This window comes from Mesoplodon mirus (genome assembly GCF_964341445.2).
Source record: "Mesoplodon mirus genome assembly, chromosome: 2".
In the NCBI taxonomy this organism is placed as follows: Eukaryota; Metazoa; Chordata; class Mammalia; order Artiodactyla; family Ziphiidae; genus Mesoplodon; species Mesoplodon mirus.
This window is the reverse complement of record NC_138977.1, coordinates 176757756-176772000: the sequence shown is the minus strand read 5'-3', so window position 1 is coordinate 176772000 and position 14245 is coordinate 176757756. Positions and strand designations below refer to the sequence as shown.

General features: G+C 45.6%; 2 protein-coding genes across 2 annotated transcripts in view; one reads left to right on the top strand and one right to left on the bottom strand.

Annotated features, from left to right (window-relative positions):
• The window catches only part of LOC309816189 (protein FAM184B-like), a gene marked incomplete at its 5' end in the record, with an annotated part of 185957 nt that overhangs the window by 139897 nt on the left and 31815 nt on the right, over positions 1 to 14245 (bottom strand).
• On the top strand, positions 6293 to 11631 carry LOC309791843 (THO complex subunit 2-like). Its single transcript, XM_082600982.1, has one exon. The coding sequence runs from the start codon at positions 6488 to 6490 to the stop codon at positions 11327 to 11329; it is 4842 nt and encodes a 1613-aa protein (XP_082457108.1). The 5' UTR covers positions 6293 to 6487; the 3' UTR covers positions 11330 to 11631.

Genomic DNA, 14245 nt, shown 5'->3' with positions numbered 1-14245 from the left:
CCTTGACTGGTGGGAGGGAGAAGCTGCTGGATAAGTGCATCCCCCTCTGTACTTGGCTGCGACAGATTTGAGAATTCTTTCATGGGGCTCCTCAGAAGATCCCAGTGGATGCAACACCACTTACCTGCAGTGGTGGCCACGCTGGGAATGCATCCTGACGTTGCACCCCCCTTTCACTCCTGCTGCCTGGGGCTGTTCCTTCTTGTGGATATACTTCTTCTCTGTGGGGGACATCACCCAGGGCCTTGCTGTTCCTCCCGGAGGGTTCAGGGCTTCCCTCCAGTGAGGTGTAGGTGAGGATTGGGTGTGGATGACCAGGTACCGTCTCATCTACCCAGCCCGGGTCTCTCTCCGTAGCCCTCAGGCAAGCCTGTCATTCATTGCAGAGGGCCCAATATTGGGCCCTCCAGCCACCAGCTGTCACCATCCCACACTTCCCCTAGCTCCTTCCACAGGTCCAGGTGGCCCCCACCAGCCTAGAACATTTAATGGATCATATTCTGTTTTCCCTCTGCTAGACTTTACCAACTGAGCTGAACTCATCGTGATACATCATTTGTTAATGATTCTCATTAAGCACAGAAATTGTCTTCAGGTTCTCAGTACCAGCAAAATCTGGAATGAACCATCCCCATGTTCCTGCGGTCTTGAGCAGGGCTGGGACACCAACCAGTCGTGGTCGTCTGCACACCCTGGTGGAGACTCTACTGTGTGCAGAGCTGTGTGCCGAGCACTGGGGGTGGGGCAGGGGGATGAGATGAAGCAGACATGGCTTGTTCTCAAAGGATGCCTAGTCCAGGCGAGGAAACAAGGGAATCCATGAAGTGGTGGTTCTCCAACAGGACAGGCAGTAGAGGTGGGTGCCAGCTGAGCTATAGCAACAGGAAGTGCTCCAGGAGCTCAGAGGGTAGAGAGGTCACGGGTGTGGAGGGGAGGCCCGTAGCACGGAGGGACTGACTGGGCACTGAAGAGGGAGGAAGGGGTCCCAGGCAGGGGCCAGGGCACATGCAAAGGCAGTGAGGCAGGATGCAGAGCCTGCATTTAGAGCAGAGAGGGATATGCAGCCAGTGGGTAAAGGCTTTTCAATGCCAGACTGACCACTGGGAGCTTATTCTCACAGCAGTCGGGAGCCACTGAAGGCTTTACACAGATGCACTTTAGATGAATACCTGAAGCCGTATGTGGTGGGCTGGGGAGAGATGCCTGGGTTGTTAGGAGGTCCCTGTGCTACCCAGCAAGGTAGGAATTATGGAGGGCAAGGAGGGGGATGATGGGCCGAGTCTGACCAGAAAGTTCAAGGAGACTCAGCACTGACCTCTGGTGACAAGCTCACCTGTCCTCACAGGAACAGGGAGGTCTAGACGGGGAGTCTGTCTGGGGAGGTGTTCTGAGAAACTCTCTGCCCGTCTACAGGACGGACCCTGTCTGGCACCAGCACCCTGAGATCCCACTGCATGTGCATTTAAAATAACACGCTGCACTTAAAGCTTGTTTTTCCTTTCCAAAGATGGGAGCCTGCAGGCTCATCAAGTGTCCCCCAGGCCTGTGGAAAGAGAGGTTCTTCCCCCCTTCAGACAGGGGGTGACCGAGCACCCAGAGCCTCTCCCTGACACTGCTCCAAGAAGGGTGTGGCATGGGCAGGGCAGGGGTGCTGACCTCTGCAGTGCCGGCACGGTCCTTGCTGTCCCCTGGACACTGGCTGATGGCCTGTGGCCTGCCCACACTGCCCGGGGCCCTCAGCTCAGCCTGCAGCGCTTCCAAGTCCTTCTGGTGCTCAGAGCAGGCAGCCCGCTGCTCCGCCAGCTCCTGCCTCAGGGCCTCTGCAAAAGGAAGAGCAGTGGAAGGTCAGGAGCACGGTGAGGCCAAAGTCTCTTCTTCTGCAGGGACCACAGTCTCTGGGGTGGGCTGGAGTGGGGAGCTGCTGCAGGCACTGGTTCGAGTTCCCCAAACTTACTGACGTATTTCAAGAGAACAGTAACCACAATACCATGTATACAGCACTAAGTGTGTGAAACCCTTGAAAACCAGTTACGCCCTACCACCATCCTATCCACTATTATCCCTCCCATTTTACGAGAGAACAGAGCCTCAGAGAAGCTGAGCAAGTAGCCCAGAGCCACCCTGCTAATAAGCGGTAGAGTCAGGATTCAACACTTCCCACGGTTCTTCTTCCCTTGGGGCCACCTGCTTCGCCATTGCTGGTTAGTTAGGACGGGTGGTGGGCTAGGGTGGGACAGCCTGGGTCCAGAGCTGAACCCCGAGGCAACACCTGGCCACAGCACCAAGTCAGAAAACTAAGAAGAACGGGGAATTAGCAAATGACCCAGTGGCCTCTTCTGGGGGTGTGGGTCTCAAATCGGAAATGTTGACATTTGTGCCAATACTTAAGGAGACAAAACATTCACAGGTCCTACTTCTCATGGATGTAAGGTCCCAGCTGGATTGTGAAGGCAGGAGATGGTCACAGTGACTGGTACTACAGGCTATTCCATCAGTCTGGGTCCCAGAGTGAAGATTTTTTGCAGCAGAACAGCAGTCAACCTTTGATGGATATGTAGCAGAAGTGGTAAATAGGTCTTTGCTTTGTAAGCCACTCAGTCTGGGGGGATGTTTGTTACTGCAGCACAATCTAGCCTAGTGTGACTCAGTGTTATCGTCTCTTATCAATCAATCCTGGCCTCAGCACCACATGATGACCAAAAACAGAGACTTAGAAGCTCAAGAAAAAGATTTGTCAGAAGGACCCAGCAGAGTCCTGCTGATCTAACTGGGGAAATTCAGATGGCCTCATGGGAACTGGGGAGTCAGCAGACAGCTACAGCTGCCACCGTCTTCTCTGAAGCTGCATGAGCTCTTCCGCTGCTCCATCTCCGCATGGCCATGCTGGACTCCTGCTCCTCTTCCCACGCTTGCTTTTCCAGCTGCTCCATCTCCTTGCCCATGGCCCAAGGCTTGTTCTTTTCATAGTTCCAGAACATATCACCCCCTGTCCAAATCCTTCTCTGTATCTCTTGGTCCAAGTGTGAGAGAGTTTGGCCCAGTTCAGGTAAGTGACCGTTCTGATTCAGTCAGGTGAGGCTGGGTGGGCAGGAAGTCCATGTCTAGAACCCCTTGCCGTTTACAAAGGGCTTTATTGAACTATTTACAAAGGGAACCCGTAGCCAAGATTAGGCTCATTTTTAAGAATTGCATTGGTTTAAGTATCTGGTGTTGCTCTTGTAATTTAATTTACACTCTCCCTATTTCTGATGTTCTCGGTGTTCATTTACATTTTTCTGTGTTACTAGGTTTCTTCTTTATGAGCCACCTCGAAACCTTTGTGGAATAGCTGGGCAATAAATAGAGAGCTCTTCCAATTATGTTCATTTGTTCATTAAGTATTTATGGAGCACCTACCATGTGCTAAACATGGTTCTGAGTGCTGGCGGCACAGCGGTGAGAAGGTCCTAGCCTTCATGGAGCCAACATTCTAAACAGGGGAGTCAGTTAAGGAGAGTAGCTGAGAAATAAAAATAATTCAAGTTGAGATGAAGGTAATAAAGGGAGTACCCTGGGTGACACACAGAGAGGAGCTACCCTGGTGTGCTCAGTGAAAGCTTCCTGTGTCAGGACCTGCAGGTTGAAAAACATCAGCCATGCCAAGAAATGGTGGATGATGTTGCATTCCAGGCAAAGAGGACAAATGGGCAAAGGCCCTAAGTTCGGAAGTACCTGGAAGAACAGTAAGAAAGCCAAGGAAGCTGGAGCTCGGTGAGTGGAGTGAAAAATGTACAAGATGAGGCTGCAGAGACAAGCAGGACCAGATCGTGGAAATCCGAAGGGACCACAGGAAAGAGTTTGGATTCGCACACTGAGATGTCCTTGAATCATTCTGGAGAGAGGAGCGACCAATAGACAGTGCAGACAACAGACCATAGGGAGGAGGAGTGAGGTTGGCAGTTGAGACACCAGTTAGGTGCGAGATGCCGCAGACCGGGAAATGGATGATGGGGCTTGGATCAGGGTGGTAACGCCGGAGATGGAGAAAAGTGGAGGGACTGGGGACATTTCTAGAGATCTTGTCTAAGGATTGGATTGGGGTGGTAAAGGAAAGTGGCAGGACTTTGGAGTCAGATTTTAAGCCACTTTAAATCTCTAAGCCCATCATGGGGAGTCGATAAAATCATGTATTTAGAGCTCCTATTGCCTGGCATGCAATACCCACTGAGTGAAAACTGTCCTCTCCTCTCCTTTATCCCTCTTGTGGGAACGGTAAGCACTCGATGCCTTCGGTTGAGCTTTTTCTCCCACCTGCTTCTCTTAGCTGGTTGCTCTTCTGCTCAACACTCTATGTCCTGCTGCCTTTACACACAAGTACACACACACTTTCTCTCTCAGATAAAAACATCAGCCGTGTTTAAAGGACATCTCTGTAAGAGTCTCCAGAGAGGTATTTCAAAAAGGTTGCTTGTTTGCAGGAGGATTTTTCTAAAAGGGTAGAGTATCCGTTTTCTTTCTGCTATAAGCAAGAAGAAACCCAACTCTAACCATCTTATACAAGAAAATGTATCATCCCACTTAACAGCAAGTCCGTGGGAGGGAAAATCACTGGCACAGAATGTTATTAGGTTTCTTCCTTATGAGCCCCCTCGAAACGTTTGTGAAATAGCTGGGCAAAAACTAGAGAGCTCTTCCCATTATGTTCATTTGTTCATTAAATATTTGTTCACAGATTGACAACATCATCAGGAGCCCATGTTCTGTCCATCCTTCTGCACTGCTATCCCTGACGTGTGGGCATTGTCTTCAGGATGTTGGCCCCCTTGGTCGTTAAATGGCGGCCTCAGTTGTGCACATCCTATCCAGATAGAGGCACGTTCAGGGGAAGGAGAAGGAACTCTACATTCCCATATCTCACTCTCAAGAGTGGCAAGGGAGGCGGGTCATGGGAAAGCATGGCAGTTATCCTGGGACCTGTGGGCAGGACTTACTGACTTGCTTCTAACAGATACAATATGGAAAGAGGAGGAAAGTATGCTCTAGTGGAGAAAACTGACAGACATCACCTAACCCAGGTGATCAATGATAACATCACCAGGAAAAAGTCACATTGATATCGTGTACCCCGAATTAGATGTGATGAGCAGGTCACTTCATCTCTGCGGTGTGCTTCCCCCAAATGCATAACCCCAGTGGATTCATGAGAAAACCTCAGACAAACCTCAACTGAAAATTCCTGACCACCACTCACCAAAGTATCTGAACCATGAAAGACAAGGAAGACTGAATAATATCACAAATTACAAGAGACTAAGGAGACACGACAATGAAATGAATGAGGTAAACTGGATGGCCTCATGGAGCAGAGAGAGGGCATTAGTGGAGTAACTGGCAAGATCCAAATAAAGTCCAGAACTTAGTTAATGGTAATGTACCAATGTTCATTTCTTAACTTTGACAATGTACTGTTGGTATGTGAGATGTCGACACTGGGAGAGGTAAATCACGCTGTCTTTGAAGCTCTTCTGTAAATCTAAAATTATTATAAAATAAAAAGTTTTTTTGATTCTCTTTTTATTTTTTAAATTCTATAGTATTTTACAATTTTCAAAAGTTTCACACACATGATTTCATGTAATCCCATAATAACCATTTTTTTAAATCCCCTATCCCTATACTGACCATATACTGACCTATACTGACCATCAGCTATCACTTTTCTTAACCTTGGGGGCACTAAGGGATCCTCAGACCAGCCTCAGGGGGCCTGACACCTTCTGAAAGTACATGCATATTTTTGTGTGGTGATATCCTTCTCCAGGAGAGGGACATCGTTTTCCTCACCTGGAGGGGGCTGTAATCGGAAATGGTTAGGAGCCCCTCCTCTGGTCCAGTCTCCTTATTCCAGTGTCACATGGTGAGTCTCTAACTGAATTTAAGGTGCTCCACCTTGGCCAGGTGGATTCATGGCTGTTTCTCAGATGAGCCTCAGGCCTACTTTCACTTGAACTTTATGCCAGAGACTGGAACATTCCAACTCTGGGGTGAAATGGACAAATGCCTTCAAAGATACAAACTACCAAAGCTCACTCAGGAAGAAACAGATAACTTGAAAAGTCCTATATCTATTAATGAAATTAAAGTTGTAGTTATAAACTTTCCAGCCAGGGAAAAAGAAGGCCATGAATTCAGGACTTGATAATCAAGGGCTATCCAGCCTGGACAAGGCAGCCACCACAATTTACCAAGTGCCAGGGGCAGTGCTAAGCATCTTCCTATACATTTCCTATACATTTCACTGCATTCTACAACAGCCCTGAGAGGGGGTGGTGTTTTCTACATTTTACAGGTAAGGGCAGAGTCTTGGAGAGATGAGCAGACTCGCCCAACGTCACGCAGCTAATTATGAGCACACAGACGCGGCTCCCGGCATTCCCGTGGGCGGTGCTCCCCTTCGACCCCTCGCTCGCCTGCTGCACATCGGGTTTTTGCTCCTAGTGAGGGGAAGATGGCGGACGCAGCTGTCGTGCTTCCCGCAGAGTGGATAAAGAACTGGGAGAAATCAGGGAGAGGTGAATTTTTGCATTTATGCCGGATCCTCAGTGAACATAAAAGCCATGATAGTTCAACTTATAGAGATTTCCAGCAAGCTCTTTATGAGTTATCATACCATGTCGTTAAAGGAAATCTAAAGCATGAACAGGCATCTAATGTTCTTAACGACATTAGTGAATTTTGTGAGGATATGCCCTCCCTTCTTGCTGACGTATTCTGCATATTAGATACTGAGACAAATTGTCTAGAAGAAAAAAGCAAGAGAGACTGTTTTACACAGTTGGTATTAGCATGTTTGTATTTCGTTTCAGACACAGTTCTAAAGGAACGCTTGGATCCAGAAACACTGGAATCGTTAGGGCTTATCAAACAATCACAGCAATTCAATCAAAAGTCAGTGAAAATCAAGACAAAACTCTTTTATAAGCAGCAAAAATTTAATTTGTTAAGAGAAGAAAATGAAGGTTATGCCAGGCTGATTGCTGAATTGGGGCAAGATCTATCTGGAAATATTTCTAGTGATTTGATCTCAGAAAATATCACATCTTTAATAGGATGCTTTAATCTGGATCCCAATAGAGTTCTGGATGTCATTTTAGAAGTGTTTGAATGCAGGCCAGAACACGATGACTTCTTTATATCTTTATTAGACTCTTACATGAGTATGTGTGAACCGCAAACACTGTGTCATATTCTTGGGTTCAAATTCAAGTTTTACCAGGAACCAAATGGAGAGACTCCTTCATCTTTGTACAGAGTTGCAGCAGTACTTCTACAATTTAACCTTATTGATTTCGATGATCTTTATGTACATCTTCTTCCAGCTGATGATTGCATTATGGATGAACACAAGCGAGAAATTGTAGCAGCTAAGCAGATTGTTAGAAAACTTACAATGGTTGTACTGTCTTCCGATAAAATTGACCAACGAGAGAAAGAAAAGGAAAAAGAAGAGGAGAAAGTGGAGAAGCCACCTGACAACCAAAAACTTGGTTTGTTGGAAGCCTTGTTAAAGATTGGTGATTGGCAGCATGCACAGAACATTATGGATCAGATGCCTCCATACTATGCAGCTTCACATAAACTAATAGCCCTTGCTATTTGCAAGCTTATTCATATAACTATTGAGCCTCTCTACCGAAGAGTTGGCGTTCCTAAAGGTGCTAAAGGCTCACCTGTTGATGCTTTGCAAAACGAGAGAGCACCAAAACAAGCAGAGAGCTTTGAAGATTTGAGGAGAGACGTCTTCAATATGTTCTGTTACCTTGGTCCTCACCTTTCTCACGATCCCATTTTATTCGCAAAAGTGGTGCGGATAGGCAAGTCATTTATGAAGGCGTTTCAGTCTGACGGAAGCAAACAAGAAGATAAAGAGAAGACGGAAATTATCCTTAGCTGCTTGCTTAGCATTACTGGCCAGGTATTACTTCCATCTCTTTCTTTGATGGGCTGCAATGCTTGTATGTCTGAGGAACTGTGGGGAATGTTTAAAACATTTCCATACCAGCATAGATATCGTCTGTATGGCCAGTGGAAGAATGAAACTTACAACAGTCATCCACTTCTAGTAAAAGTTAAAGCTCAAACAATAGACAGAGCCAAATATATCATGAAGCGTCTAACCAAGGAAAATGTGAAGCCCTCTGGAAGACAAATTGGGAAGTTGAGCCACAGCAATCCAACCATTTTGTTTGATTATATCTTGTCACAAATACAGAAGTATGATAACCTAATAACGCCTGTAGTGGATTCATTGAAATACCTCACGTCACTGAATTATGACGTCTTGGCCTATTGTATCATTGAAGCTTTAGCTAATCCAGAAAAGGAGAGAATGAAACATGACGACACAACCATCTCAAGCTGTCTTCAGAGTCTGGCTAGTTTCTGTGGTGCAGTTTTTCGTAAATATCCAATTGATCTTGCTGGTCTTCTTCAATATGTGGCTAATCAGCTAAAGGCAGGCAAAAGTTGTGACCTGCTTATATTGAAAGAAGTGGTACAGAAAATGGCAGGGATAGAAATTACAGAAGAAATGACAGTGGAGCAACTAGAGGCCATGACTGGTGGAGAGCAACTAAAAGCTGAGGGTGGTTACTTTGGCCAGATAAGAAACACTAAAAAATCCTCCCAGAGATTAAAGGATGCACTATTAGACCATGATCTTGCTCTTCCTCTCTATGTGCTTATGGCTCAGCAGAGGAATGGGGTAATCTTTCAGGAAGGTGGAGAGAAACATTTGAAACTTGTGGGAAAGCTCTATGATCAGTGTCATGATACCCTGGTACAGTTTGGTGGCTTTTTAGCGTCTAATCTAAGCACAGAGGATTATATAAAGCGAGTGCCTTCAATGGATGTGCTCTGTAATGAATTTCACACACCCCATGATGCAGCATTTTTCCTGTCTAGGCCAATGTATGCACACCGTATTTCGTCCAAGTATGATGAACTTAAAAAATCAGGGAAGGGAAATAAACAGCAACATAAAGTTCACAAGTACATTACATCATGTGAAATGGTGATGGCTCCTGTGCATGAAGCAGTGGTTTCCTTATGTGTTTCCAAAGTCTGGGATGACATCAGCCCTCAGTTCTATGCCACATTCTGGTCACTGACAATGTATGACCTTGCAGTTCCACATACCAGCTATGAACGGGAAGTCAATAAACTTAAAGTCCAGATGAAAGCAATTGATGACAATCAGGAAATGCCTCCAAATAAAAAGAAAAAAGAGAAGGAGCGATGTACTGCCCTTCAGGACAAGCTTCTTGAAGAAGAAAAGAAGCAGATGGAACATGTACAGCGAGTGCTACAGAGACTGAAACTGGAAAAGGACAGTTGGCTTTTAGCAAAATCTACCAAAAATGAGACCATCACAAAATTTCTACAGCTGTGTATATTTCCTCGATGCATTTTTTCAGCAACTGATGCTGTTTACTGTGCTCGTTTTGTTGAATTGGTACATCGACAGAAAACTCCAAAGTTTTCCACACTTCTTTGCTATGATCGAGTTTTCTCTGGTATAATTTACACAGTCGCAAGCTGTACTGAAAATGAAGCTAGTCGATATGGAAGATTCCTTTGCTGCATGTTAGAGACTGTGACCAGGTGGCACAGTGATAGAGCCACATATGAAAAGGAATGTGGAAATTATCCAGGATTTCTTACTATATTACGGGCAACTGGTTTTGATGGTGGAAATAAAGCCGATCAATTAGACTATGAAAATTTTCGACACGTTGTACATAAATGGCACTACAAACTAACCAAGGCATCGGTACATTGCCTTGAAACAGGCGAATGTACTCACATCAGGAATATCTTGATTGTGCTAACAAAAATACTTCCTTGGTACCCAAAAGTTTTGAATCTGGGTCAGGCTTTGGAAAGAAGAGTGCATAAAATCTGCCAAGAGGAGAAAGAGAAGAGGCCAGATCTATATGCATTGGCTATGGGCTACGCTGGGCAGTTGAAAAGTAGAAAGTCATACATGATACCTGAAAAGGAGTTTCATCACAAAGACCCCCCTCCGAGGAATGCAATTGCCAGTATACAAAATGGGCCTTGTAGTGGGCTTTCTTCATCGTCAACAGGAAGTGCACCTAAATCGGTTGAAAGCAGTAACGATGAGACTGATAAATCAAGGGAGAGATCTCAGTGGAGTGTGAGAGCAGTTAATAAAGCTTCTAATGCCACACCAAAAGGGAATTCAAGCAATGGAAATAGTGGCTCTAACAGCAAAGCTGTTAAAGAAAATGGCAAAGAAAAAGGGAAAGAGAAAGAAAAAGAGAAAAAAGAAAAGACTCCAGCTACTACTCCAGAGGCCCGAGTACTTGGTAAAGATGGTAAAGAAAAACCAAAGGAAGAACGGCCAAGTAAAGATGAAAAAGCAAGAGAGACGAAGGAAAGAACACCTAAGTCTGACAAAGAGAAAGAAAAATTCAAGAAGGAAGGAAAAGCTAAAGATGAGAAATTCAAGACCACTGTCCCCAATGCAGAATCAAAGTCGACTCAAGAAAAGGAAAGAGAGAAGGAGCCATCCAGAGAAAGAGATATAGCAAAGGAAATGAAATTAAAGGAAAATGTTAAAGGAGGAGAGAAGACACCAGCTTCTGGGTCCTTGAAGTCACCTGTTCCCCGATCAGATATTGCAGAGGTTGAAAGGGAACTAAAACGTCGCAAAATTGATACCTACCCTTCTCCATCACATTGCTCAACAGTACTTCCCAAAGTTCCTCTGGGTTCTGAGAGCTATGCCAGCTCACCTGTCATCTCCATTCATTTTCTACAGGACAGTCTCATCAAACTCAAGGAATCTTCAGCAAAGCTCTACATTAATCATACTCCTCCACCACTGTCCAAGAGTAAGGAGAGAGAAATGGACAAGAAAGATTTGGACAAGTTGAGGGAAAGATCCAGAGAAAGAGAAATAAAAGATGAAAAGGACAGGAAAGAGCGGAAAAGGGATCACTCAGACAGTGACCGAGAAGTGCCACCAGACTTATTAACCAAGAGGCGGAAAGAGGAACATGGAACAATGGGGGTTTCAAAACACAAAAGTGAGAGTCCGTGTGAGTCTCCTTATCCAAATGAGAAAGACAAGGAAAAGAATAAGTCAAAACCGTCAGGCAAAGAAAAAGGCGGTGACTCATTTAAATCTGAAAAAATGGATAAAATCTCCTCTGGTGGCAAAAAGGAGTCCAGGCATGATAAAGGAAAGATAGAAAAGAAAGAGAAATGGGACAGTTCAGGAGGAAAGGAAGAGAAGAAACAGTCCTCGGACAAGCACAGATAATGAAGACTTTCAATCAAGGGTATGGACAGACCCCTAAGCTGAAGGTCTCCTAGAGGAGGACGCCAAAGCTCCATGCGTCACTCTCAGAATGGTATCTCCTATAATTAAGAGCTTCTGGTGCTGTCCATTTAATGGGAATCTGCTTTAAATCAGAAGATGAATACACACCACCATCCTCTTTTTTTAAATAAATTTATATATTTATTTATTTTTGGCTGCACTGGGTCTTCGTTTGCTGCACGCGGGCTTTCTCTAATTGCGCGAGCAGGGGCTACTTTCCGTTGCGGTGTGTGGGCTTCTCACTGCGGTGGCTTCTCTTGTTGCAGAGCTCAGGCTCAGGGCCCGCGGGCTTCAGTAGTTGTGGCACGTGGGCTCAGTAGTTCCGGCTCACGGGCTCTAGAGCGCAGGCTCAGTAGTTGTGGTGCACGGGCCTAGCTGCTCTGCGGCATGTGGGATCTTCCCAGACCAGGGCTCAAACCTGTGTCCCCTGCATTGGCAGGCGGATTCCTAACCACTGTGCCACCAGGGAAGTCCCACACCACCATCCTCTTGACGAGACATTCCAAAGTCACTGATTTTCAGAACCTTATTTTCACCTCCAGGCAGTTTCTTGCAGCAAGGTTCCTGTGTATACAATGTTTACTCGAGATTTGCCATCCAGAAGCAGCAGCTAATGAAAATTTCACTAACTGTTTTAGCTCGTCCTTCTTTCTCAGAAAGGAGAGGAAATCGCCTCCTGGAACCAGTTCCTTAATCATGTAGATAGGCTGTATTTGTGTGCGAACTTTGATAAATTTGACAGTACTGGGATGATTATATTGCTTGAGGATTTTGGCTTCTTGTAAAAATTTTAATTTCAGTTTCTGGGAAGGATCACCTTCACATGTTTTAACAGCAATAGCAGTTTTATCCTTTAATGTGCCCTTAAATGTGTCATCAGAATTTCCCTTGCCCAGTAATTGTGACATTTTCATGTTATGCCTTTTTTATTCTAATTATGATCATGCTGATACCATGATTCTCTTTATTGGAACATTGACTGTTTCTGTAGTTAAAAAAATTGAGATGAAATTCGCATAAAATATGCCATTTAAAACTGGTTCTTAGTATATCCCTGTGTTGTGACCATCACCAGTAATTCCAGAACATCTCCATCACCCTCAGAAGAGAGCCTGCATCTGTTAGCAGTCACCCCCAACTCTCTCCTTCCTGCAGCCTCTGGCAACAACTAATATATTTTCTGTCTCTGTGGATTTGCCTGTTTTGGACATTTCATAAAAATGGAATCATGAAATATGTGGCCTTTGGTTATATGTGGCTTCTTTCACTTAGCATCATGTTTTCAAGGTTCATCCATGTTGTAGCATGTATCAGAACTCGATTTCTTTTTATAACTGAATACCATTCCATTGTATGGATGTGTACCACATTTTGTTTATCCATTCATCAGTGATGAACAGGAACAATGATTTGTAAGGATTAAAACTGTAAGTTCAACATTAATGTATCTATAATTATAATTGGTAATGTCAAGATTATACATGGTGTGAAGAGAATACTGTACAGAAACGATATGTAACTTATTTGTCAGCATACCATGCAAGTGTGATTATTTTCTAAGGCCCTTCTAGCTCTGGTTTTATGAATTATGTGAATGTAGTATTTTCATCAATAAAGTGTAATGCGTTAAGCCTTAGATTAAAATTTGAAAAAAAAAAAAAAAAAAAAGAGCACACAGAACTGTCTTAACTATTCCACTGCACTGACTCCCTAAGGCTAGTTTTGAGGATACTTTTGGCATCGTTAAGTTTGATTCCATAAATTCCCTGATCTGTAGGGAAATAGGGTACCCCTCCCCCCATTTCAGGGCTAATGAGATCTAGAATTCCTAGACCACTGATCCTTTCCATGGGTCAAAGGAGTAACATCAGTGAAGTGCTGGCGTACTAGGGAGTCCTTTCTTTGGGAAGATGCTGAGGGTGCAACCCAATCTTAGATCCCAGAGGCTCACCAAGGGGCAGAGGAGAGAAGCCCCGACCCGCAGAGCTACCTGCGCTGGTGGCGGAGCTGCAGCGCCTCCTGCCGGTGCTGTTCCACCTCGGCCTGCAGCCGCCGCACTGTTTCCTTGAGCTGCGAGTTGTCCTCCCAGAGGCCGCACCGCTCTCTCGGCTCCTGCTCGCCGGCGCCCTTGCCCGTCGGGGAGCCCGCCTGGCCCGGACCGGCCCCCTCCTAGGGAGAAAGCAGCCAGAAGAGCCGTTTGCAGGAGGCGCAGTGGCAGACAAGGGCCAGAGATGTGCCGCGGCAAAGACCCAGCCTGGAACCCAAATCGGGCTCCTGATTCAGGAGCTCACGTCTAGTCTCTTAAAGTTTCCTGCTTTGAGAGTTGGCCAAATGTGGCCCTCAAAAAGTCTAATAATGCTGGTGAGCCAAGAATGTGGCTTAAATGAAAACAAGCCCAACACTGCACATGTGTGGAGTGGGGGGGTGGGGGGGAAGGGGGGTAGGATGTCTCTGAGTCTCTTCTTGTTACGACACTAATTCACTAATTACCCCCCAAAGATCTCATTCCCAAATTCCATCCTATTGGTGGTTAGGGCTTCAACATGGGAACTTGGGGCGAAACCACACAGGGCAGGGGAAGGGGAGAGTGAATATTTGCTGAACGATAACAATGTCACATCACCTCACAGGATTCTGATACAGCGGGTCTGGGTACATCCCAGCCCTGTGTCTTTTGAAAAAGGCTCCCAGGTGACTCTAAGGCCACCACAGTTGTAATCCACTGCCCCGCACTTGCCCTTGCCCGTCTCTTTACCTAGGGTGCCTTCCACACCCAACCATTCCTGCCTTGGTGATGCCTTCTCGACCCCTCAGGGGAGAGGCGACAAGCTTTCTCTTCTCTGAGAGCTAGATCCT

Excerpts from the sequence above, each read along its gene's own strand:
- LOC309791843 (XM_082600982.1), top strand. The coding sequence starts at position 6,488 with ATGGCGGACGCAGCTGTCGTGCTTCCCGCAGAGTGGATAAAGAACTGG.